Source organism: Falco cherrug, chromosome 3 (genome assembly GCF_023634085.1).
Source record: "Falco cherrug isolate bFalChe1 chromosome 3, bFalChe1.pri, whole genome shotgun sequence".
Classification (NCBI taxonomy): domain Eukaryota; kingdom Metazoa; phylum Chordata; class Aves; order Falconiformes; family Falconidae; genus Falco; species Falco cherrug.
The window spans coordinates 37,308,975-37,335,948 of NC_073699.1; the positions used below are offsets into that span (position 1 = coordinate 37,308,975).

Here is a 26,974-nt window from a genome sequence, read left to right on the forward strand (position 1 = left end):
TTGTTTGTGGGACACAGACCAACTATAACCACTTTGCCCATAAAAGGAATTGTATTAGAAAACTGTTAACGATGTGAAAATAAAGAGGTACAGTGGAGCCACTAACAGTTTTGATTCTTATTTGCTAGACTTTTTTCAGTCTGGAATGAGTTCAATTGAGAATGATCAGTTGTCTGCCTTCAGTTATGCCGTATGTACTGGTGGATAGAGAGGTGCTGATGAGTCTTTATCACAGAATCGTTGAGGTTGGAAGTGACCTCTGGTTGTCATCTGGTCCACCTCTCCTGCTCAAGCAGGACCACTTTGAGCCAGTTGCCTAGGACTGTGTTCAGATGGCTTTTGAATGTTTCCAAGGAGAGAGGCTTCACAACCTCCCTGGGCAACCTGTGCCAGTACTCAGTCATCCTTACAATGAAAAAACTGTCTCCTGACGTTCAGAGGGAACCTCTGTTTCAGTGTGTACCCGGGTGCCTCTGGTCCTGTCACTGGGCTCCACTGAAAAGAGCCTGCTCCATCCTCTTTGTACCCTCCGTTCATCTATTTGTAGACATTTGTAAGATCCCCCTGAACCTTCTCTTCTCCAAGCTGAGCAGTTCCAGCTCTCAGTCTTTCCTTATAGGAAGGTGTTCTAGTCCCTTAATTGTTCTGGTGGCCCTTTGCTCGACCGTCTGCAGTATGTCCCTGTCTCTTCTGTACTGGGGATCCCAGAACTGGACCCAGCACTGCAGGTATGGCCTCACCAGTGCTGAGCAGAGGGACAGTATCACCTCCTTCCACCTGCTGGCAATCCTTTGTCCTGTGCAGCCCAGGACACCACCATTCACCTTCTTTGCCCTAAGGGTACATTTCTGGCTCATGTTCAACTTGGTGTCTACCATGATGCCAGGACCTTTTCTGCCAAGCTGCTTTACAGCTGGGTGGCCCCCAGCATGTACTGGTGCCTGGGGTTCTTCCTCCCCAGGTGCAGGACTTCACATTTCCCCTTGGTGAACTTCATGAAGTTCCTGTTGGCTCATTTTTCTAGGCTGTCAAGGTCCCTTGTCAAGGATGGCAGCATGACTAGTGTATCAACCACTCCTTCCAGTTTTGTGTCATCTGCAAACTTGCTAAGCATGCACTCTGCCCCATCATCCAGATCAGTAATGAAGATCTTGAACAGGACTGGATCCAGTATTGACCCCTGGAGTGTATCACCATTTACTGGCCTCATACTAGGCTTTGTGCTGCTGATCAGCACCCTCTGGGTCTGTCTGTTGAGCCAGCTTCCAGCTTATGTCAGTGCCTACTCATACAGCCCATATACATCAGCAGCTTGTCTATGAGAATGTTATGAAAGAGGGCCTCAAAAGCCTTCCTGAAGTCTTGATAGAGAATATCCAGTGCTCTTCCGCAGTCTACCAGGCCAGTCATTTCATCCTAGAAGCTCGTCAGGCTAGCCAAGTGTGACTTCTTGGTGGAGCCATGCTGACTGCTCACAATGATTTTCCTTGTCCTTCACGTGCCTGGAAATAGGTTGCAGGATTAGCTGTTCCATCGTGTTCCTAGGAATCAAGTTGAGGCTGACCAGCATGTAGTTCCCTGGGCCCTCCTTCTTAAAGACAGAAGTGACTTTTTTTTTCTTTTTTTTTTTTTTTCATCTGGAAACTACGTATTGAGAAAGGGCTTGTCATGGTCTGGTAATTAACATTTGTAATGTGCCCTGTGACAAGTACAGACGCATGGACCATCTGTGCCTTTCCTGACCCTGTGCTCTTCCAGTCTTGCTTCTGTGCCAAGGTTATGGAGAAGCCTAATGGTCCTGCAGTTTTGAACCCTTGAGGCCTACTCTTGTGTTTTCCCAGCTGCAAGATTAGAAATTCCAGTGATATGAGAGCACCAGAGAGATCTTAGCAGACTGTATGATAAATCTGTGCCCCAGACTGTGCCAGTTTCAAAGATGCGAGCTTTGGTGCTTGGGCAGTAGGGAACATGCTGGTCCTTGCTGGTGTCTGCTCTGTAAATACTGCTGTGAATTGAGCAATGATTCTTTTGTCTTTTTTTTTTTCCCCCCTCAGAATTGGAGTGCCCATTGGCTTTATAATTCACGTGATTTATTTGATTACTGCTTTCTAAAAATAGTGAGTAGCTTGACTATTCCTGCTGCTTGAGGCCAGCCCGAAGACTACAGGACAGTAGGCTAAGAGAGAAATTCTTACTAGTATTTTTTTTAATTTGTGAAAATTGAAAGGGAAATATAAAGTGAATATATGGTGATCAGCTTCAATTTCATGAACTTGTGTTGACATTTGTCACTGTAGCGTGTTCCTGAACAGAGCATGTAGGAATTTAATGTGACTGCTGTTGCTGAACAATCAGTGATGGGATCACTTTCACCGCTCTGCCACCTTGCCAAACTTTCCCAATCCCAAATAATGATTGTGGTGACATTTGTCTCATTGTATTAAAAAGTACATGTGTGGGTGGTATTTGTTGTCTGACAGCAAAACTAATGAAGACAGGAAACTGAACAACTTCTGTTGCTTGAACTTTGGATAAAAATACAGATATCTTTATTGGTGGTTTTGCAAAACATAAAGAATCAAATTTCCTTAAAATGCTCAGGTGAAGTTGATGGAAAAGTCCTGCTAGTTTAAGCAGATTTGGGATTTCAGCCCAACTATGTAACCACAAGGGTGAATCCATTAGTCTTAAAATCTTTCCAGACCAGTCCTAATAATTTTTAAGTATTGCTTCATACTATAGAAGATCTTTATGATCACTGGACACAGAGTCAGAGGGAAGGTAAAATGCCTCAATGATTAGATATTAAAGTGTGACATTATATAGCTCATTGTTTTACCATCTTTCATGTATTTTTCTAACATAATGGATAAAAAGTTACTGGAACTTTAGATGGGCGGTGCAATTAGGACAGGCATTCATAAGACTGGATGGTTACTTACATTTTTTGTGCTTCAGCAGATGATGTGGCTAATGCCTGCATCGTACTGACATAGAGAACAAATTGTACAATCACCTTCTATAAACTGGACTTTGCAAAATTGGCCAGCTAAACATTTGAGCCAGCCTGATCTTTTATGTATACATGCATATCCCTTTGAAATAGTGGAAAGAACTCTCTTTGGATCAACAGTGCTTTTGACCTTGTATTTCTCAACAAGTCTCTTCCTTTGATGTAATTGTGACAAATGTAAGTACTGCCAAAGGGAAAAAAAAATCTGATTTTTCTGCTTTAAAATACTTCTAAAGAGAATGCTGTGCTGCTTTTAGGTCTAGATTAGTGGTGGTTGCTCTGCAGCCTGTGGTTCATAAGGCCATGTAAAGTGGTTCTCATCTAGCTTAACAGAACTATATGGAAAAAGCAGAAAAATTAATAAGGGTGAACCTAGTGGTTGCTAAGCATTTACAGTGATATTTTTCTTCAACATGCATGGCCACCACTGTTCTAGACAATTGTCCTTACTTTCTCAGCAGGAGAGAAGTGGTTGCTTGGTTGGCCTTGCAGATGTTTCTCTTGCCATGCTGGTATGTCCCTCTGCAGGAGCAGCAGTCTTTGCAGCACAATATGCTTTGTGCCCAGGCACTGGGTAAAACCAGATGGAGTTTGTGGAGCCATGGTGAGGTGACTTAATGTTTCACTAGTTCCAAAAAGGGTAAAGCACTCCTCTCCCTGTCCTTCTTCCAGCCGTGCACTAGCTACCTTGGGCTTGCGCCAGAATTCATTGTGTGCTTTTGCAGACTACTGGAACAGCAGGAAACACATGCAGCAGAGAGTGTACACTATGTAACTTCAGTAAGTTAAGGTGACTTGGGGAAGGGCTTGTCAAGCATCTTGATGGTGCAGAGGAAAAGATAGGATGATATAATTAGGGCATGCATAGGGAGGAAAAGGAGGGTGAGAAAGGGAGCAAGCCTACCTCCTTTAGAGGACAGCAGCTGTTTGGTTGGGCTGTACTTATCTGGGCTTGATTGTGCTTCAGGCTCTTTGTGAAGGCTTTTCTCCCATGAGACATCATTGCATTGTTAATCAAATCCATCAAAAGCGGTTTGATAGAGGGCTGGTTTCTGGAGTGGCTGAGGAAGAGACAGTCACGTTTGGCTTCTGCGGGTTTCTACCAGTGTTGTTCCATTGCTTCCAGGGATAATGAGATGAAACTCTGTGATACTACTTCTCTGCATAGTCAGACCCAAAAATAAACTCCCTTTTTGGCACCTCTCCCACTCTGAACAGGAAAACTGCTAAATGTTGTTTCTGGAGCTGAACATAGATTTGAGAGAATCTCTTAAGTGGGGGCAACACTCCTTGCTTGTTCATCTCTTCTGAAGGCTCAAGATAAGTTAGAGGAGATAAGGATGTATGCTTAATTCTGATCTTATAATATCTTCTGCAGGGTCTCAGCTTCAGGGATCAGCACTGGCCCTTGAAGCTTTCATTCACAGCACCTATTTCATTCAGAAGTTACAACAGGTGGATGCGTCTGTGAACTACCTTGGTTTAATTTCACTGAAAACCCATTATTTAAACAAACAAACAAAAGAAGAGGAAAGTCTCTTTATTTCCAGGATGTTAAGGCAAATGGATTATATTTCCATACCCTTTTAACTAATCTGGGATCTGCAGCATCTCATCTTGGCAGGCTGCTTCAAAAGTCAGACAGTCGTTTTCACCCTTAGAAATCTCACACATCTCTGTACCTTATTTATTTGCAAGAGATCTTGAAAATAAAGCTCATCTGTTTTTCTTTTCACTAGACATACTCCGCTATGTGTGTCTATCCAGACAGAGGAGGAAGGCTTTCAAGTGCAGGTGAACACAACAAGGGATTCTTACTGAGGAGCAGTGAGGCAGCCTTTCCACCATCTTCTGCTAAGTGTGGGGAGTTCCCCACTGCCTCTTATATGGCCTGATTTTTGCTTCATCCTGAATTAGATGATAGAAGAAGTGATGGTGTTTCTCCCTTCTGCTTTGAACTGCTGCCATCCTTACTGATCCCAAACCACCAGCAAGTGAAAAGAGAAACAAGTGGAGCTTCTCATACATCTTCAGCAGTGGTCTTGAAATAGTTGAAACGAAAGATATTTTATTTGCACGTGAAATTTGGAAATAAAGGCCAGATGGATATTTCTGTCCATAAGACAGTCCATACACAAGGCTGTATGAAGCTACTGAAAACTTAAGCTGTCATGTACAGCTTTTGAACGTAGACAGAATCAAAATTGCGGACAGCAAAGACAGTAGCAGAATCAAAATTGCGGACAGCAAAGACAGTAGGTACTTTGCCACAGGCTTCTAGGACCCTCTTTACATTCTTACAAGTAGGAAAAATCACCATTTTAGAGAAAATAGATGTTCATAGGCATACCATAGAAAATACCGTGACAGGAGGTTTGAGAGCTTCAGCCAATGCAGTAAGAACACCTGATTTGATGGCGCTCGCTAATTACGGCTTGTAATTACATGTAACAGAAATAAGAAGAAAAAAGTTTGTTTGAACTTCCCTGCTACTCCACATGAGCATGCTTGGTTTTATTTAAGTTTTTTTTTAAACTTTCCCAGAGGCGGCCAGCGAGACCTGGGTGTATCATGTCTTCTGTCCTTCAGTGCTCCTTGGCCAGCCCAGGGCACATGTTTCTAGTCCCTCTCTGGTCCTGTGCATGGCCACAGTTTGCTCCAGCAGTACTGGGCGCTGCTCGTGCTGCTTTCACTGCAGGGAACCTACTGCCTGGGAGGCACGCTTCCTGCTTGCGTGGCCAGGCATGTACGTTGCTGCGAGAAGATGCGGTAGGTAATTGGTTTAGTTCATTTTAAACTCATTGTTTGTGAAACCAGTAATTGGGAATTAAATTATGGCTGCCCATTCCTGGCCAGCCAAGTTGTTTTTAGCTTGGTAGAGTACCCAGGCACTCAATGGAGAGCGTGTTTAGCAAAGCTTGAAGCGCAGCAACAGGACTGCTAAATGAAACATGAACCTGTTTTTTGCAGTTGTGATCCTCCACTTCCCTTCTGTTTAAGGCTTTCCAAGCTAGCTTCTTAATTTTAAGATGTTTAGAGGCAATGTGTTTCTCAGGGGCTTGTTTTATTTAAAAAAAAAAAAGGAAAACAGGGCTGAAAGACCTGCTGAGATCCTTCCAGAGATGCCGTGGCTGGGGGCTGCCATCCACTTGAAGCCAGCTAGCCAGGTTTGCAGAATAGTGACTGCAAGTCATCCATTTGCATACCCAGCATATACAGAATGGAGAGCACAGTGTTATTTCATAAAATTATTTGGGTTGGAAAAGACCTTTAAGATCATGAGGTCCAGTCGCTAACTCAGGACTACTGAGTCTACCACTAAACCATGTCCCTAACACCACATCTACATGTTTTTTAAACACTTAATGATTCCACCACGTTCCTGGGCAGCCTGTTCCAATGCTTGACCACCCTTTCAGTGAAGAATTTTTTTCTAATATCCAATCTAAACCTCTCCTGGCACAGCTTGAGACCATTTCTTCTTGTCCTGTTTCTTGTTATCTGGGAAAAGAGACCAACCCCCATCTGCCTACAGCCTCCTGTCAGGTAGTTGCAGACAGCTATAAGGTCCCCCCTCAGCCTCCTTTTGTCCAGGCTAAACACCCCCAGTTCCCTCAGCTGCTCCTCATAAGCCTTGTGCTCCAGCCCCTCAATGTCTGTCTGTATTGTAGTGAGGGGCCCAAACATGAACACAGCATTCACGGTGCAGCCTCGCCGATGCAGAGTACAGGGGGATGGTCACTGCCCTAGTCCTGCTGGCCACACTATTGCAGATACAAGCCAGGATGCTGTTGGCCTTCTTGGCCACCTGGGCACACTGCTGGCCCATGTTCAGCCAGCTGTTTACCAGCACCCCCAGGTCATTTTCCCCCAGGCAGCTTCCCAGCAGCTCTGCCCCAAGCCTGTAGCGCTGCATGGGGCTGTTGTGACCCAAGGGCAGGACCTGGCACTTCTCTTTGTTGAGCCTCATATAATTGGCCTTGGCCCATCTGTCCAGCCTTTCCAGATCCGTCTGTAGACCCTTCCTATCCTCAAGCAGATCAACACTCCCACCTACCTTGGTTGTCATCTGCAAACTTACTGAGGGTGCACTCAATACCCTCTTCCAGATCGTCGATGACGACATTAAACAGAACCGGCCCCAATACTGAGCCCTGGGGAACACCACTTGTGACCAGCCACCAGCTGGGTGTAACTCCATTCCCCACTCCTTTTCGGGCTCAGCCATCCAGCCAGCTTTTAACCCAGCATGGAGCGCACCCATCCAAGCCATGAGTAGCCAGTTTCTCAGGCAGGCAACATCGAGAGCCTTTCCCTCATCTGCTAGGCAGGTCCTCCTGTGATAGGAGGAGATCAGGTTCATCAAGCAGGACCTGTGTTTCATAAACACATACTGGTTGGGCCTGATCCCCTAGCTGTCCTGCATGTGCCGCTCAGAATGATCTGCTCCATGACCTTCCCCAGCAGCGAAGTCAGGCTGACATGTCTGTAGTTCCCTGGATCTTCCTTCCTGCCCTTCTTGCTGATGGGTGTCACATTGGCTAACGTCCAGTCTTCTGGGACCTCCCCAGTTAGCCAGTCCATTGATAAATGATGTAGAGTGGCTTGCAAGCTGTTCCACCAGCTCCCTTGAGTACCCCCAGGTGGATCCCATCTGGTTCCACCTATGTCTAGTGGGGCGACAGGTGACTGTTTCCTCCTGGACTATGGGGATTTCATTCTGCTCCTTGTCCCTGTCTTTCAGCTTCTTGGAGACTTAAACATTACAAGCAAATCTGGAAGATGCACACATTCTACAATTAGTATTAATATTTGGTAATTGTTACTAATTAGTGTCTGATTATCTTAGAAGTCATGTCCCATACTTTTCTGTAAGGAACTTCCTATGGCTGTGAATGGGATGGGAAAGGAAGCTGCCATACTTCTACATCTTGATCCCTTTGTTCATGTGGTAGAAAGAAAAAGGCTCAGATACCTCTGAATCCTTTTTGTTTAGACCTGAAAATCATGTAGGGGAAGGGCCATGGATTCCCAGTGTTCCTCATTGTCTCTGCCTGTAATCTTGGTAACACCTCTCTGTCTAATTTTAATGACATCTATACTTCTTGTGCCAGTTAGTGCAGAATTTCAGAAGTCAGAGGTTAGTTATTGTTTCATTTTAGATACAACAGGTACCTGGATGGGTACTGAATTTCGAATGTGGAAGTGAAAGTTTCTGTCATTCATCTGGGTAGATGCTGTATAATTCAGAAACACCTTAGGCTGCTGCTGGGGTGCGTGGTTTCTGTAGATGAGTTGTATTTAGCCAGACAAGAACTGATGTACATATGATGGTGAAAGGGTAGAAACTTCTTGCTGACTCCAGGTCTTGCTGCCTAATACCATATTGTGAATCCAGATAACAAAAATGTTTAGATTTGTATTTTAATATTTAGAAAACATATTCTGTGGATGGTTTTGTATATTCAGTCAAATTGCGAAGATAGGACTTTGTCCTACCCTTGTTGAAAATTTACTACATTACTATACATTAATGCATACTATATATTGTAAAGAACACTTACAGTGACCTTAAAATGCATTATCTTCCGTATTGTTACAGAGGAACAGCAGTTTACAAATGCTTAGAGTGATTAGATTGACATGGTTTATGTGTAATGAGCAACCACTGGTAAAGTGAGTAATTAAATGCAAAGTATACTCGAAAATGTAATAATACATTGAAATTCATGGCAGATTATTTCCAAGCATCATTATGAGAATTTGTCTTTTCTCTTTGTCTTCCAGTATGAATAGAGATTTCTGGTGAAATTCAATGCATTCTTCCCTTTCAGTGAGGATGCTGTTTTGGGATGGCAAAAATTAGAGTCTTTTTACATAAAAATCTCTATTACAGGAACTTGAACTGGAAGTACTGTACAAAGCAGTATGAATAAACCAAAACCTTTGTCCTTCTGGGTTTTAATTTAAATATTTTTTTACTTGCATGGTGTTACCTTGCTAATAAGTTTGGTGTTTCTCATTGCTGCTTGTTGTATTTTGCTGTGAATTTACTCCCAATTTCTTTCTTGTTCAGAAAAGTAGTGGCTTATCCTTGTCCCTAGAGCATAGCCTAGCTGTTCAGGCTGGCCTGAAAACAGTCTTGCAGTTACTGAGCTCATGTTTTGGCTGAACTTTTAAAATGTATATCATGTTAAATATATCCATTTCATTATTGTTTTCCATTAATATACTAATACAATAATAATATATTGATTCCTTCTTTCACTTTGCTCATTGAGCTGCCTATTTGTTCTGTAGCGGATAAAAAATGTTGCCAAAGCCTTGTTTAAAAAAAAAAATCCTGTGACTTTTGTCTTCTTACCAGATGGAACTTTTATTGGCTGTCCCTAACACTTGGCATGCTTACATCTATTTCAGAAAACAGAAAGAGATGGTCACAAAGTCAGAATGAAAAAACTGTTTATAAAAAACAAGAGTTATACATCAGGTTGGCTGGTGCTAAACTGTCTTGTAGCTGTTGGTGGGTTTTAATTGATGTTTAATCAAAAGAGCTTTTTGATAGAATTAGACCAACTGATTACATAGTAGATCAGGATGAGGATTTTTGATTTCCATCTGAACTGTGTTCTTTTTAACAGCTATATAGTGTTAATATTGTACATAAGGCTAGGATTCACAATTAAGTTAAAATTATTTATCTATTGACAGTGCAAATATATCCAGAATTGGAGTGGTGTGTTGGGTGACTGTGGTGGTGGTGGTGGGTTTTTTTAATGTGTATTTTAATTAGCGTGTTCCCCCCTCTCCTGCCTCCCCCCAACCTGGAAAGCAGCCAGTGTGGCTTGTGAGTGGTCTTGGTTTTGGAATGAAGTGACACTGGGGTTAAGTCCAGTTATGGTAGCCTGCAGCTGAAGTAAAGGAAGTATAGCTTTACAAGTTAAGGGAGAAAAGGAAGTTTGTACAAAAATGGGAACATAGCAGTGGCATCAGAATTATTAAGATAAAGTGGGGGTTTTTAAGCAGCTAGTTTTCCAAAGTGTATTCCTGCTAGTGTTTGGGGTTTTTTAATAGGGAGTTTTGGATGCAGTCAGCTTTTGTACAGATACTTCCTTCCACCCTCGTAAAATATTTTTAGTGGGTTTAGAGGTACTTTTATTGCTGCTGTTGTAGAATGAGCTTTTCATCTATGAACAAAGTATAATAGTACAAAACAGGCCATAGTTGCAAGATTAATTTATCCAGGCCTCTAGGATTCAAACTGCATGGAGGGGACTTGCTCAGATATCTAAGTCCTTCCAGAATCCCAGTAGACAATGTGAGCAGAAATAGGAGTTAGCCAGTGGCCCGCAGAAGATCAGGGGAGCCTGCTGGGCTCACTGCCGTCCTCCCCAAGAGCATGACACAAGCCTCGCCTGTTTGCTTACCTGCTTCTTGGCAGGCAGATGCCATCACATGTATGGCCAGATCTTCCTCACCTGCTGTAAATCAGCATAGCTTCACTGAAGATGCTGGGTTGAGTCACAGGGTTGGAAGCAGTTCTGCTTCAGTCGCAGTGACGCTCTGTGCTGGGCAGCTGCTCTTTGCTTGTGTACTTCCATCACGTCCACTGCCCGACTTCTCATCGGTAAACCAGCCCCTGAGTTGTTTATAAAACAGTCAGCAAAGTAGGCAAGGTATGTGGCATGGCAATTCTTTCAAATTTTTTTTCTGTTGCCATCTGTCTGTGTAGACCCTCACAAAGCCTGTTAAAAATGAGATCTGTGTTCCTGGTGTGCCCACCTGGATGCACAGGTGCTGCACAAAAATATAGGGAATATGAAAGAACATAGGTGGGAGTCAGTTTTTACATTTGAAGGCACATTTTTATGCATTAGGGTCACATACAGGTAAATGATGTTAATATTCTTGAGAGTTTAATACTTTCCATTGTATAGGAAACAGACATCTTAATGCCTGTTAAATGCTAGCAAACTGCTTAAAAATAAGTAATTTCAGTTTTTAAGCACCAGAAGCAAGAGAAGATGCTAAAGCCCAGTCAGGTTGTACTCAAGAGATGACATATATAGTCTGTCAAACATAAGTCTATGCATTTACGTATAAATGTGATAGGTCTATCTGTTCTAGAGTTTGCTGATTTTTGACTAGGTGATTCAATACTTGAGCTGTCTGATCAATAATTTTTCTGCCATTCAGGGCAAAATTCAAGCTGAAATTCCAACTGAAATTGGAGAAGACTGAACTTTGACTGCAGTGTGAGCATCTTAACAGGATGTGGTTTTGGGCATAACAAGAATTGACTGCAGATAAGTTAAGGCCTAAGCTGTTGAAAAACTGCAGTCTGCACATCTTCTATAGAAAGAATTATTCCTCTGAATTCCTCAAAATTTGCACTGATGTTGAGCATGCTTTAATTTGGGCAAGACTTCCACTGCAATGCATGGTCTTGATTGGGCCATGTGGAGTTCAGAATTAGCAACTTGGTTATGACAAGATGCCACCAAATACAAGTTTCTATAGGCAGGTTAAGATGGCTTTTGCAATGAAAAATTATTAATATACTGCTGAAAATATTAACTGTGGTAATAATTCAGCTGTTGCATGGAGTATTAAACTTCATCACTTTAATAATAATAATAATGAATCAAACAAGAGCTTTCGCTTGAAAGTAAACCCCTCAACCTAAATATATACCATTGTCTTGACAACTTCAAAACAGAAATGAAAACACTTTGCTTTTTTTGTTTAATAGTTTCTGCTTAGAAACAAAAGCAAGATACTGATTCTAGTTTTTGCAGGAAGACTACCAAACTCTCTGGTTTAAGTGGCACCTGTCTTGGTCCGCCAGAGTAGGGCTGCCACAGCACTGTGCTGCTGCGCTTGGCAAGTTAAAATACTGAAAAATCAGCAAGGGAAGAACATTCTGTGACCCATCTCATGCCTTTGAAGAAGTTTGTGGAAATGGTTGTGTTATTAGGTGCTGAAAACTCAGAGGAGAGTTAATGGGAAGACCAGTGCTTACTGCAAGGCAGTGGAAGGAGTAAAGCGAGACCAGACCCCAGCTGTGGGGCTGTGCAAAGAGCTGACTTTTGTGAGGAAGGTGTACGTAGTACTGATCTGTCACTTCCAAGCAGTGGCACATCAAAAGTTTCCCTTGCCCAATGGTGATGGGAGGAAAGTTGCCAAAGGCAGGTGCGGGTAACTGCAGACAGAAGCAAAGCTATTCTTTAAAATTTGCATTAATAAAATTATAACTCCTGTTTCAGTGACTAAACTTCCAAGTGATGTTGGTTGCCTGAGGCCAGGCTGCAAAGGACTTGGTTGAAATTACGCTGAAGGTGGCTCATGGCTTAAGGGTGAAAATATGCAATGAGTTGCATGGAAAAAGTTAGCCTATTACAAAATGGCTTGTATGAATGATAATTAATCAAGTGTATGGAAAAAAAGTTTAAGTTTTTATCAGCAGTTAGTACTGGAGGCAGTAAAGCGGCAAATAACAGAGGTATGATGACAAGGAAGGGCAAACCATTAGGGAGCGATGTAATCATGGAGTTTGAGACCAGCTAAGGAGAGGGAAATACAAAGTATTGGAAGTAAGCTGAAATAAATTGCGTTTATGGTGTTAACATCTGGCCGGCTGCAAGGCCGGCTGGGTCTGCTTGGACTAGACCTTCCATGAATTTTTTGCCGAAATGTGTTATGGACTTAGAGGACCACCACAAGTCTCAAAGTGGTTAAAAGAATATAAAGCATCTATGGGGGGGGGGGGGGGGGGGGGGGGGGGAAGTTCCTGATAAGATATGACAAAAAAGTTAACCTATCTGGAAAGATATATTGGAAATTGTTCTTGATACCTCCAAAATGCGAGAGATGGTGAAGCAGAGCTTTAAAACAGGGGTGTCCTGGTGGTTAATCAATGTGTTTGCCACAAAGCAGGGAACCTACTAAGTGAAGTGACTGTGGCCCTCTGCACTCCCGACGTCGATGGCTGCCTGTGTAAGTGGTTGGATTTCCAGCAAAAGACCCTGTACCCTTCCAGATAGGGCAGGTGTATCAAGTGGAAATGGCTGCCATAGACATGGATCAATTAAAGCAGAAAAAACTGCCTGTGGAGCAGGAGAAAGCTACCAGAGAGTGGCCACCAAGGGAAATTCTTGGCTTTCCCTCATGACCACCTGCTTTTAAAGCAGAAAAGGTTCTTTTTCTGCAGTCGATCTCAAGGGAACATTTAGGAGGTTAGTATTTCCAAACATCTGTTGAAAACTGAAGGAGAGGAGGAAGAGAGTTGGTCTAAGCGTTGGATTTGGTCTTCTGCTGTTTCTGGTCATTTAGCCAAAGGACCTGAACTGCTTGGCAGCAGGTCTGCAACTTGAGCACTTGCTTGTATGTTTTTTGTCAGTCCTCACTTCCATATGCTTGCATGGGGTCAGCTATTAATTATGGCATGTCAGCATGTAAAAACTAAGTTGTTATTTGAATATATTTGAAGTGGATGTGAATAATTTTGATATCTATGAATAGATTATCTGGTATCACAGTAAAAGTATTCTGCTTTTTAAGTTTTAGGGTTTATTTGTACAGCTGTAGTCTGAGTCTGCAACCTTTTTTATTGTCACTGTTTAGGTCTGTAAAGAAACTTAATCATGTATGGCGCACTATGCTTGCTGAAATGGAATAAAATATTACAGTTCCATAAATCAATGATTTTTTTCTTTGTTAAAATCAAGGATTTATTGGGTTACAAAAAATTAAAGCCATCCTGATGAATACCATGTTCAGTCTGGTATTGGAGAGTAGGGAAGGAGGGAGGTTGCATCTCTCCTGTGCTCTTCGTGCTTTCTTTAAGGGCTGTGCAGAGCAAGGAGGAGGGTGCTGGGTCCTGCCTCGTACATGTGCACGCCAGCACTCTACTGTGCACAGTGGGTGTAACTGCTCTCGCCCTGCACAGCACTGTCCTCTGCACCGGATGAGGTGGAAATCTTGGGGAGGAAGGAAAAGGTATGTGGTCATGCAATGGAAGACCATATGGCAATGGAGAGGATGGAATTCAAGTCTTACATATACACCTGTGTTTGGCATTATATAATTTCTAGCAGCTGGATATAGGAACTTGGCTGTTTTCAGGCTTTTTTTAAATTATTTTTGTTTGCTTTAGTGCATCACTTCTGCGTCAATGTTCGTGAAAATTGAAGGCAACTCAGTATCTGTTGAGGTCCTCACTCAATAAAAAGCTTATTGTAAATCTGAGGGTTTTTTTAAAAATATCATTAAATCAGAATTAAATTTATGTTGTTTATATGTCTTGTCTTAATTCTGTGTGATCACATGCTGACTGTTTTGTCTTCCAGGAAGATTTTTTTGGTAATGTGTCATCTGTTTGTGTGTGAAGAAGTGTAAAATGACTAATTCTTTCTACTATTTACATTCATAAAGTAACAATTCTAGTTTTGTTCTTGAAACAACTGCTAAAAGAAGCCCTTCCATGGGAACAGTAGAATAAGACAATTAAGTAATCTGTTCTAAATATTTATGTGTTAGCAATGTTGCATATTTTACTGGACAAAGCAAAATTACCTTGGCAAGATTGTCTTTCCCGCGAACTTAAGATTGCTTGAATCCTTTTTTATATCTGCTGAGGTATGAAAGCTATAGACAGGAAGATCTGTGAAGAGAGGAATATATTTTTTATAGATTTTTATGCATAAATATATGCACACATACATTGATGTAAATTTTTTTTGGATGATGAAAAGGAGAAGTGAGGGAAGAATTTACATAAGATTTTCAGTTTCTTGGTGCTGTTGCTATCAGAGGGTGACACATTGTAGATTTCTCCACTGTAAAGTTCAGGAGTAATTTACAAGCATCTAAAAATCCAGTTACCAAGTCCTAGATGGTGTCTGGATTTCTCCGAGGTGGTGTGGAAGTACCTCTACTCAAGGTGGGACAGGCAGCCATTTTGCTGGGCTATATTTTACCTGGCTGCTTGGGTTGGGTGCAAGGGTTGCCTCCCTGGTGCATCTTCTGGACTTTTTGGCAAGTTCACAGTTAAAGCTGCTCATCTGAAAAGCACAGATAACTTGAAATAACCCATTAGCAGATGCTCCTGGTAGGCAGGGACCTGAGGAACCTTATCAGGCTGAGGGGCTGGAGGCGCTTGGCCAGATGTATGGCAGAACGAGAGGCTCTCAACAGCCTGTGAGGTAGGTCTGCCTTGTGAAGCTGAGGAAGCACGGCCGGTGAGAGAGTGGCGTTTCAGAAGGAAATCTAGGTCCTGAGCTTTGTTTTTCTTGCTGAGAAGATGGAGTGGCTTGGTTCCGTTGGCTTTCCCTGCTCTTCACTGCAACCCTGCAATCATTTGCTGTATAAACACCAACACATTGTATTCCTGAGAGGTAGTTTATAAGATACTTATTTGCTTAGGGAGTCACTGCTTATGGGAAGCAGCAGACCTAAAGATCTGGGAAGTGCTGGCAGCCAAAGGGACAGCCTGACATCGCTTCTGTGTGTGTCCGTGCTTCTTATTGCTGAATGGGCTCCTTACAGAGATCCTGCTGGTATCGCTTGCTCCCCTTTGCCTTCTGGCAGCCGAGTTGGATCATAGTGAATTATTATTATTCTGCTCCTGAAGAAACCATCATTTACAAATACAGCTGTTAAAGAATCCAGTAAGTTGTCAGAAGCGCTTCAATTTCTTGGTTGCCTTTTATTTGGATAAATTCTGACTTCTCACCTGGAATTTTAGGAGGAGGACAGCTAGGATTTCTTTTAATAATTATGCAGTGCAGATGTGTGTGTGTACATTAAATATATGTTGTACAGACTGCAGTTTCCGATATTCCAATTCAAATACGTTTTTGATTTAACATTAAGAGGTAACTGCTTTATCAAATGGACAAGAATTGCTTATTTTCTCCAACACTGTTGAGAAATTAATGGCAGTTTCAGAATTTTTGAAGGGCAAAGAAATGGTATTCTCTGATTCAAAGAACTAATTAGAAATAAATGCCTGTGGGCATTGGGTTCCCCCCCTCCCCTCCCCCCATTTTAGGAGAATTAGAGGAAAATTGAATAATTGCTTTCAATTTTACAGGCAGCCAGCATCAAGCGTGAAATGACCTTCCCTGCATTTCAACAGGAGGATGTAAAAAGTGACATCAGTCAAAAACTGCCAGACCAACAGTTTCTCCTGTTCACCACAAAGGAGGAAGATTTAAAAACAGCAGAGACCAAAAAACCAAACAGAGCTCATGAGTATGAAAAGGAAAACACTCGTTCGGTTTGCCTTCTGGAACAGAAGCGCAAGGTTGTTTCTTCAAATATTGATGTGCCTCCAGCAAGGTAAGGAGAGTTGGTGTTTTTTGTTGTGTTTTGTTTTAAGCCTTTTTTTCTTTTTTCTTCTTCCCATTTTTTAATTTTTTTTTTTTTTTAATAGGATATTAGAGGCAAGTTTGGTAAGCAATACTATGAACTACTAAGACTAGTAGTATTCATTTCCTGGCAGTCCAAAGTTAATCACAACTCCACTATTTGAGAGATCTGCTAGAAAATTGAAAACAATAGTAGCAGAAACTGAGACCATCTGCAGGGTACCACTTTGTACTGCTTTTGCAATGTTAATGCTTTTAGAACGTGCTGCAACTGAGGTACTCTCAGAAGAGGACCTGTCTTAATACAAAGAGATTGTTGACCCAGCTTTACCCCAAGAAGTAATCTTCTGAATTATACACATAATCATCTTATCTGCTAGCAACTTTTTGTAATTTTTTAAATTTTTATTTTATTTTTTACTGCCATACCTGCAGCCACATTATACTCATGGGAGTGTGCAGTGGCTTACGCTGCATAGTGAGGTTGTAGTATTTTATGTTCTGTTACATCCCTGTATAGGTACACAGCTGGGTCATGTACTCTATGAAATGAATTAACAGAAAAAAGTGGTGAGGGAAGGCCAATGCTGGGAAATCAAATTTATACAAAATGGAGATTTGAGGATTTGGTATTGCTTTTTAATTTGTTATTCCTAGAGGATCTGTTGTGAGTGCACATAAGTGTTTGTCTTAAGCATTCGCATCTGCACAGTTACACTTCAAACTAATTTGAGAAAAATAATTGTTCTTTAATCTGAGACTTGACATTATGTCACAGCAGGAAATTGAAGGATTATTTGTGGTTTTTTTTTTCTTCTTGATATTTAAGTGAAATGATAGTAAGAGAAGGAGAAACTGAGAATTTCATTCTGATTAGTGATTTAAAGAGAAGGGGCTTGAAAATACAGAGTCTAGAACCTTGGACTTTGGGAAAGGGCATCGCTGCTTTGAGAGAGAAAGGGAATGATTCCTCTAGGAAATGCTAACATTAGTATAAAAGAAAAACACCCAGTAATGCTGAACAGACTCACTTCTATCAATGGTGAAAAACTGACAACAAATTTGGTATTCTGTGTTGCCAGATGAAAAGTGTTTTTTCTTTCTGTTGTTCATGATTTTCTGTTGCCATCAGTCTATCTGCAAATGTATTTTCTTAATCTGCCTGGTAAATTCACTTGCACATAATATTCCGTGAAACACCTTCCAAGTTTATAGTGCCACTTAAAAAATATGTAGTAAAACTGGATGTTTTGTTTGTTACTGGTTTGTTTTCTTTATAATAACCAACATAACCAGCAGGTTCTGCCATATCATCCAGAACAGGATGACGATTGTTTTCCTTTGTCTCTCATAGATGACACTTGTGAAAACCACAAAGTTCGCGAGCATTTTGACAGGTTGGGTTTTTTTCCCCCCATATATACCTAGTAAAAAGCTGTGCATTAAAATCTTGCAAATGTTAGGATACTTACTTGAGATTTTCACCAGTAATCAACCCTGTAATAGCTGAGTGCCCTTCTCGTTCACTCTTATGTGTGTCAAAGCAAATAGGATCATCAGAAAATTCAGGTCAGCAGGGACCTCAGGAAGTCACCTAGTCCAGCCTCCTGTTCAAACCATATGTTAACATTTCCATTTTACAATGCAGACAGCTAAGGTGCAGGTTTCAAGTGCCTTTTTGTGTTGCTTCATGCAGATAATCTACTTGAAGAAGTAGTCAAGCTCCCTTTTTCTGTAGCTGCAAAATCATCCTTCCTTGGAGAGATGGATATTTTTTCCCCAAAAAGGTGGAAAAGAGGATGAATAAACATCTTCAATACCTTCTTAAGACTAATTGTGACACCACTTGTTGAGCACAAGATACTTAAGAAGATAGGAAATAAGTTCATGTGTGAAGGTGTCTTCTAAAATTGTTCTTTTTTTCTGTATTTTGTTGGGAACACAGAATTGATCGTATTAGATTGTCGCATGTTTTCAGACATGCGGGTTTAGTGCTGCGTTAGCAGAATTTGAGAATGAAGTAGAAAACAAACCTGGAGTTTAAATTCAATAGCCTCATAAACATCTTGGTCAGTCTTGCTACAGTTCTGCAGACAAGCTTAAGTTTCATTTTTAATGTGAGGTGAATTACTGGGCCACAATGGACTAAAACCTTTGCTTGGAGATTTGCTTGGAGATTCTCATAAATCTTTGTTGTTGTAATGGGGGGAATGCCCAGTCTCTCTTCCTCTTCAGCACGGTTTGATCTCTTTAAGTCATATTCTCTGAAAGGTAAGAGTCCACACATTTGACAGTCTCCTGCCTCTTTATAAGCCCCTTCCAGTCTTCTGTCTAGGACTGCACTGATGGAGTTGCATGTTCCCCAGAGGTGAGTTACTCCTCCCTTTACCTCCTGGCAGGACCTGTTGAATTGACTGTCCTCTCCTCTGATGAGAACATCCATCCGCCTTTGCAGTTTTATTGTATCCATTTGCGGAAAGTCATCTTGAATTAATCAGATGATGTTTACAAAAGCATGGGAGAAATAAGGTGTTTAATATGTTCAGTTTCTTATTGCTACATACGTCCTCCTTGCAAAAAAACTTCCAGCTATGGTTTTGACATAGAAAAATGCTATGGAAATTAAGCTTGCTATTTATTTAGTTTGAAAACCTTAGTGGAAATGAGATGGTTACCCACCTCACTCCAGATGCAAAAGTAAAGGGTAACGATAAATTTTGCGGTATCTCACTAAACCCAGGACAATATGCAAGTGATTTTGAGACAGAAGTTTACCATACTGCAGAATCCTTATTAACAAGGGCATATGAGTATCTCCATAAGAGCTCTGTTGTGTCTGCCAAAGAGCTGGTAACATGGATAAGTATACTTCACTTCAACCACAAAATGAAACAAGATCCATCCCATTTTATCCGTTTTTAGGGATCTTAGTGAATAAGAATGAAGGTCTTTGTCAGGCAGTATCCAAAATACTTAACAATTCAGAAAACACTGGCATAATAAATGTTGCTTCTGAGGCAGTCAGCCACAGGGCTTTCATTATCACTTATAGACTCTGAAATTTCAGAAGTGTGAAAATATCTTGACTGAGTCCCTGGTGTTTCAGGTGATAGGTGGTCAGGTGGCGCTGAAATTACAGTAGGTGGAACTGTAGAGCAGGGACAGGCTGGTGGCTGTCTTACGTGTGTGCACAGGAGAATGAGAAACTAATGGAAAACAATGATGCTTTAGAGTTTTGTTTTTCAATGATATCTGGAGAGAAGGGGCAGATCCATACTAATTGAGAGCCCGACAGTTACGCACTTGTCCGGAGCATGGAAGGTGTGGGTTCATGTTCTTTTGCATTTGGAGCAAGGACCTGAACTGGGGTCTTCAGTGTACAAAGGAGGTTGTCTTTACCATCAAAGTCCTGACATATTCAAGGTGCTTCATGGGGCAGCTCTTTAAAGTAATAATGTGAGGCTAAATGTGGCAGATTTGAACTGAATATTTTATTGCATGTAGAATATTTTTAGTATTGACATTAAATCCAATTTTAAAGTTAATTGTTTACATTTTCTATTTCATCTTGCAAAAATACTGCAGACTTTTCTCTCTGTTACGTGCTTAGAGACCATGACTTTCTTTTGCTGAATTTTTTACAAAAATGTTTTGGAATGCAAAAATGGAATGGGAGATGAACAATATCAAGTCTTTCCCTTTTCAGATTTCTCTATTTGGTCATTTTGAACAAAATTTATATGATTTAAATAGCTTTCCTACTTCTGAAACTCATATAAGCATAAATGAAACTGCTCAGCTTGAGTAGGTGAATTATTTAGCATAATAAGGAAATTTGCATTCCTTATTTCCCCTTTAAAGTTTAAATCTATTGGTTGTTTTGGTGCATGAAGGACTGCGGTCTTGGAGGAAGGGGTCTGACCACTGGACTATAAACTGCAATTATCTCAGAGAATTAAGATGTTCTCTGCACAACAGAGGAGAATTCGCTTTAGATTGACTTCCAGTTCAAACATGAGTGATCAAACACCGCCCAGATCGCTAGGATCTGGGCAGTGAAAGGTAATTTTCTAAACAGAGAGTGGTGTCACTGAGGGACTAATTGTCTTGTCTTGTGGACAGAAGCAAGCACAGATCTACCAGTGTTTCAGGCAGTTACATCTCTATAGGTCAAATGTAATCAAAGATGATATCCCCAGTAGGCAGCAGTGTGGAATTTAACGGAGCCTTTTTACTTATTTGTATTTTCATCAATTTTTATCATAATGCACACTTCTTCCCAAAGCAAGTCAACGAGGAAGATAAGAAGCAGCCCAGGCTGCTGATACAGCGGTTGTGAGTGTGAGTCATGATGTAGGGAACCAGTGCAGGTGACACAGTGGAGAATGGCTTCTGCACCTCAGAGGATGAGGATGGAAGGGTGGGGAATGGAGAGCAAGGGGTGAAGTTTCCTTTTTTTGAGTAAAGTGTGAGAATAAATGTCCGGACATGGTGATGGTGTTAAAAGTCCTTCTAGACAGAAATGTTTTGACCAGCTGTAGCTGGAAACCCTTCAAAACTTCTATGCATTAGTGTCAGAAGTGGTATCCTTTCAGGTGTCTCAGGAAGGAGTAACTGGAAAAATCCAAAAGGTTAAGAGAATTAAAGAAGGAACTAGGCAGGCATCGCTCCTACCCCTCTGATGGGTGGGAGTGTTTGATTAGTTTTGCTTTTGTTAACCTTTTGCTAAATGATGTCAAAATATTGTGGAATTTGTATTATCCCCTGGCCACATCATTCTCCTTTCCCCAGTCCTCCTGTACCCTATATTCCCTGAAAAAAAAAAAAAGAAAAAAAAGCTTTCAAACTGCTTAACTTTTTCTGTATCAAGTTTGTGCTCTTAAAGGGCAAGCCAAAGCTAAACCTCAGCTGGTTAAGCACTTCATATAGTGTGAAAATAGCTATTGTGCAATAAAGCCTTCTGGTTCCTGGGCTCATCTGGTTCACTGCTATGAAGCACTGACTTTTGCCATAACAATAATATATTGGATTTTGCTGTCTTCTGTTTCTTTTATATAAAAAAAAATTGCTCAATACTGTGAAATTAATTTTTATTCATGTACCTGTACTTTACTTACTACTTAGTTTATAATTTAATGGAAGAATATATGAAATGATTGAAAGAAAGTAAATGTCTCTAGGAATTCTCTCCCCCGTTGTTTCTTTGGGTGCTTCTAGAATAGCTACAGAAACTGGGGCAAAATGAATTGCAGCCATGTTTTCTGACCATCATTATAAACAGTATAGGCAGTGGTGCGTTTTCATCACTAAATTATTTTCTTGCCTGGTCTCTCCAGGAACATAACTCTGGGCGGCTTTCTGATTAGAGAGTACATTGCTGATCTGTAAGGCCTGCTGGGCGTGATTGATTATGCACCATGCATTGCAATGGAAACATTTGCATATTTTCATTGCCAAAACTCTCCAGGAGCCTGACTTCAAGATCAAAAGCAGTATCTGCTTAAGGATGTTATCCTCACTAGGAGGTCTTCCCAATCTGCTTGCAGAGGGAAGAACCTGACGATCAAGTTATGCTTTTCTGTTTATCCAGAGGTGGTGTTTATTCAGAGGTTATCTTCTGTTACTCTTCTCCATCTGTTTTAGAAGGCTCCTCAGTTCTTCTTAGGGGAGGTCCTTTTCTGTATCTCCCACAATTTTGACAGAGGGGATTGATGGGGCAATTTCAGAGGGCATCAGCCGTTTGTTGGATGCTGAGGCTTTTCAGTCAAATTTGATGAAAACAAAAGGCCAAGAAACCAGGCTGAGCTTCAGATTTACTGACTGACTGTAGCTCTGTGAGCTTTCGAGCTCTTTAGCTTTCCTTCTACCGCAAAAGCACTTCATTGAGGTGTGAGGTTTTTTCACCATACTATAGGTTGAGCACTCCCATTTCTTAAGGTTCATTTTCTGTGCATCCATGATAGTTGGAAACAGTTGTTTTTCATGTAATGAGAATTACTGCCAGAGTCATTCCCATATTTCAGGGCTTCTGTAAAAATGTTGGTAGTTGGCAATACCATGTGTTAAAAAGCAGCTTCTCCAAATATCCATCCAGGCTAGTTACTGAAGTAGTAATTTGTTGCTTTGTTTTGCTAGACCTCTTTAGTTAAATATGTGTGCAGCTTGATTGGATTTCACCCAAGCAGTCATTAGAGCTTGATTATGTTTAATATTGATGGTAAACTACTTGTCATCATCTGCTGCAAAAAGGTGTGGTACCTTCTAGGATCCATTAATAGGAAAAAGAAGTTTATCCAGAGAGCAATCAGAATCAGTCTGTTAGCATTTTTTGAAGTAAAAAACTGTATATTTCTTGATGCTGTTTTCTAATACTACATTTTCTTTGTGTTCTAGAAGGACTCTATATATGCTTTAAGCTCTAGGATGCCTTTGATCTGCCAGCAGCATGCAAAAGCAGTGTAGCAGAAACTTGTTTGAAAAGCATAAATAGCAAATAAAACCTCTGCAGGTAGCTAATGCAGAGCCAAACCAGAACTCCAAAAGTCACCGCGCTCATTTAACCAGAATGTCATCTTCCAGATTACTTGCCTGGGTGTGCGTAGTGCTTGTTGCCTTGATAGCTGAACCAGCTTCTCACGATGCTGAGACATATGACAGTATTTGTGACACCTTGCAAACTGTTGGAAAATCACTTTTCGAGTGGCGAGATGGATCAAGTCTTAAGAGTGCTGGGGAACAGAGGGCACGGTTAGTAGGGCTGTCCCATTCAAAGGGTGGCTGACCGTAGGGCTGGTTGAGCTTGCTATAAATAAGATGATTGCACATCTGGGTGGTACAGACTCTGGCATTAGCATTCAGCAGTCCCCACTGCCAGAGAGTCACAGTCATGCGTTGGATAGGATCATTTGTTGAAAAAGGTGTAACATCCCCAGCTGATTGTGTTCACTCAGTTGGCAGCTTGTAGAGGCACCAGTTATATGACTAGCACAATTTATTCTTCTATCATCCGCCTTAGGTAGGCTGTCTGGCCTATCCAGCACGGTTTTGGCAACATAATATTCCTGTTAAAAGTCTGAATTTTGGATGAGTTAACATTACTCTTGAGGTATTTTTTTTTCCCCAGTAATGTTCAAAGCAGAGAGAACATTAATCTCATGAATAAAACAAAGTGCTTTTTATGTTCTTTACTCGTAATGTTTTGCATTTGATAGTGATTTTCACACAATTTGGCATAATGGCAGCTACGTGTGGTTGTGGTCTTTGAGCCTGATTTACTATGCTTGATCCTCTGAGAGCTGAATGTGGTTTAAGAGTGATGGCTCTAGCAAGAATACAGATAAAGCTTAGTTCTCATGAATGTGGGGCTTTTTGTAGCAACTGATCATCACACAGACCTCTCTTAGTACATTATTCCTGGGTTTCCATAATTTTCAGCTTTAACCCTGTCTTCTGATGTGTGCATTAGTATTAATATTAAGAGAGTGAACTTCTAATACCAGCTGGTGCCTTCAGCCATCTGGAGTTTTGGCCAATGTTATTGTCTGTTTTTTTAACTGTGGACTTGCAATGCTATTCCCAGGACATGAAATTTCAGTGAAAAATAAAAGCATGAAAATCTGATTATGCTATTAAATGTGGTGATGTTAAGTTGTCCTACTGCCTGACGTTGGATTCTGTAATTAGTTTAGGTGATTATTATTTTCAAAAGAAAATTTTGCTTGTGCATGTATACATATATATACACATACATATAAATTAAGTTTTCCATTTCTCTACAAAGCCCCTTATTCAAAACACTGCTGAGAAAGATTTGTCTTCGTCTATAGAAGTATAACAACTTCTCTTTAAAATCTTCTTTCACTGGTAGCCAAGACAAAAGGCTAAATACTTTTATCTGTGATGGAAGTTGCCAATGGACAGTGATCTCATTACCAAGCAAATTTCAATGAATTCCTCTAATGTGGTACAGAGGAAAAATGTGTCCTTAATCTGCAGCGACCATTAGGCACTGGTTCTTGAAGAGCTGTATTCAGTCAGCATTGCTGCTTTATCTATTAGCCATTGATGTGAATGCATGACTTGTTCTCAGCTCTTCAGTTCCCTTAAAAAATGGAGTGTAATTTCAAAACACTCTTCAACAGCAGGCAATATTCAATAAGAGTAATTTCTTTGTGGTTTGTGTTAGCTGTGGCACAAAATTCCTCTTGAAATGCCATCTGTGCTGAGAAAAAGAAAAAAGTGAATGGGTACATCGTTTATAACTTGTGTATCTGTGAAACGTGCAACAATGGACTACCATGTATGTGGTTACATTGGTTATATACATCATAGCTGTGTTAATAGCTATAATTTTATTTACATGCAATAAAATTAAAATATTTTCATTTATACAGTGGTATCCAACGTTGCATTGTTGAGGTCAGCAAAGACAAGAAGCTTGCCTTTCTGAGAGAAGTTGTATCAGTGATTGTTATTTGTAAAATATTTTTAGAAAGAAATTGTCTTAACTCCTTTACCATCATCTCAATGAAAACATTCATTTTACACATCCGAAAAAAAAGGAGGTAGAAAGTGTGACTTTTCCCCATTTATAGTGATATACTTGCTATGCGTACAATGATTTTTCAGTGTTTTGTTCATATCCCTATGATAACTACACTATAATGAAACTTACCCCACCTTGTTTTCATTATGTGGTATGTAAAGTGTATAATCGGTTTGTATAGATGAAAGGCTATTTTAAAGGTGCCTTTTATTTCTATAAGAAAGGTTTTCTGACCTCTTTTATATAGTGGTTTATGTGCATCAGATACCTGTTTTGCCTATTGCTACTTCAGGTATTGTAACAGCAGGAGCGTTGACAAAGGATGGAGCACGTTAATCACTTTGAAATATCAATATCTAGATTAGGATATGTATGTAAATCATATTTTTCTAATGGATTATTTTTATTTGAAGCAGAACCACATCTTGTGGTTTTAGTAATCCACATGGTTTAATAAGCTTCAACTCTTCCCTTTTTACCCCCTGATGGTTCTGGGAAGATGGTGGAAGAGAAGGGTTCTAGACAATCAAGGTCTGTATGAAGCAGCTACAATTTTTTGTAAGTTGCTAGTCTTTCCAAATAAAATATCCTTTGACTTTGTTACCGAAGCAGCACTCAATGGCAGTGTATTGCACCAAATGTACTGCACGTGACTTGCAGTGCGACTTTTGTTCCCTATGGAAAGCCTAGTTCCATACCCGACTGAATGGCTGCTTTTTGGAACCTGTTGTGTTCAACATATTTTTAATACGTACCGAATGACTAGTTCACAGTTTTCTTGAGCCAACAATAAAATACAGGGTTTGTTCTTAAGGTATGCTAGGCATATGTGATTTTGTGTGTGTATTTTAAATTCTGCCACACGAATTCCTGCAGGTGATCTGATACTGTGTCTGACAAGTGACCTGGGGCTGTCTGTGCTTGCTAGCCAGGGAACAGAACAGAGGTAGTAGCATCTTCAGTGGACCAGGAGGAAGCTGTGCATGAAATCTGAACTTCTGCTATTAGTGCTCCCAGCAGAGAAAGTACACCCTGAAGTACCTTGCTCTTCCATCCATAGAGTAAAAGATGAAAAGAGATGAGACATTTTTCTAAAAATATTTAACGTTCCCGAGCAAATGTATGTTTACACTTTATATAGAACCAGTGTTTAGAAAACATAACTTCATTTTCATTTTGGGATAAAACATTCAGTGTTAGTGGCAGTGTATGTGGAATGGTTTGTTTGGTAACCACATCTTCAAAATAGCCACCTCGGGGAACTGAGGGAAGAAGTATAGAATAACATTGCCAGAATACAGTAGCAGAGTGTTTATTTTCTTTAATTATACATTATACTAAATTCTAGGTATTTGAGAGTTGTCCTTCCTTCTCTCCAGGAGCATACCAGAAGCCTATATGTAGCTGGCCACCTGAGCTGTTGTCCTATGGAAACAGTTGTCCTCTCCAGCATCAACAATGGCATACTGCATTGGGGCTGCTGCAGTGTTGACACCTGGATATTTTTAGTAGTAGCAATATTCCAGATGGTAAATGGAGTCAGTAGCCAATTGATGCTTTTAATAAGTTATTCTTATAACTTAATGCTGTTGCTTCTCATTTGATTTGGTTTGTTACCCAAAACTTAATGTCTTGGCCATTTCTTCAAGGAGGGACAGAGAGTGGTATTTCCACCAGCAGCAGATGTACCATCATTATAGTCAGCTTTAGAATGAAGTAAAGCCTGTGTTTAGGTAATGCTTTCCCCAGGAAAACCCCATTGAAGTTGAAATACTTTGTGGTCTTTTACTTAATTTTGTATATGAAGGACATTCTTCATCCCATACTGTGCTTCTGAATTTAAGCTCCCTGCTGTGTCTGTCTGCTATTCCCCTTTATCTTAATTTGGATCATCCCTGTTGTTTTCACTGTGAATGTCTGATTGGTTCCTCCCTTGAAGCTGAGGCAGGCAATGATGTAAGGTTTAAAAAAAAAAGGCATTTAGGACTTTCCTGTACACACACACACAGTGCCACATACCATGTGGAGCAGGAAACACTGTCCAGT

At 40.7% G+C, this 26,974-nt stretch overlaps 1 protein-coding gene across 2 annotated transcripts in view; it reads left to right on the forward strand.

Annotated features, from left to right (window-relative positions):
• The window catches only part of ZNF704 (zinc finger protein 704), a 97,852-nt gene that overhangs the window by 5,409 nt on the left and 65,469 nt on the right, over positions 1-26,974 (forward strand). For both annotated transcript variants that reach the window (XM_055704407.1, XM_055704408.1), the window contains exon 2: positions 16,107-16,354. In XM_055704407.1, coding sequence (XP_055560382.1) covers positions 16,107-16,354 — 248 coding nt within the window. The remainder of the gene's footprint in view (positions 1-16,106; positions 16,355-26,974) is intronic.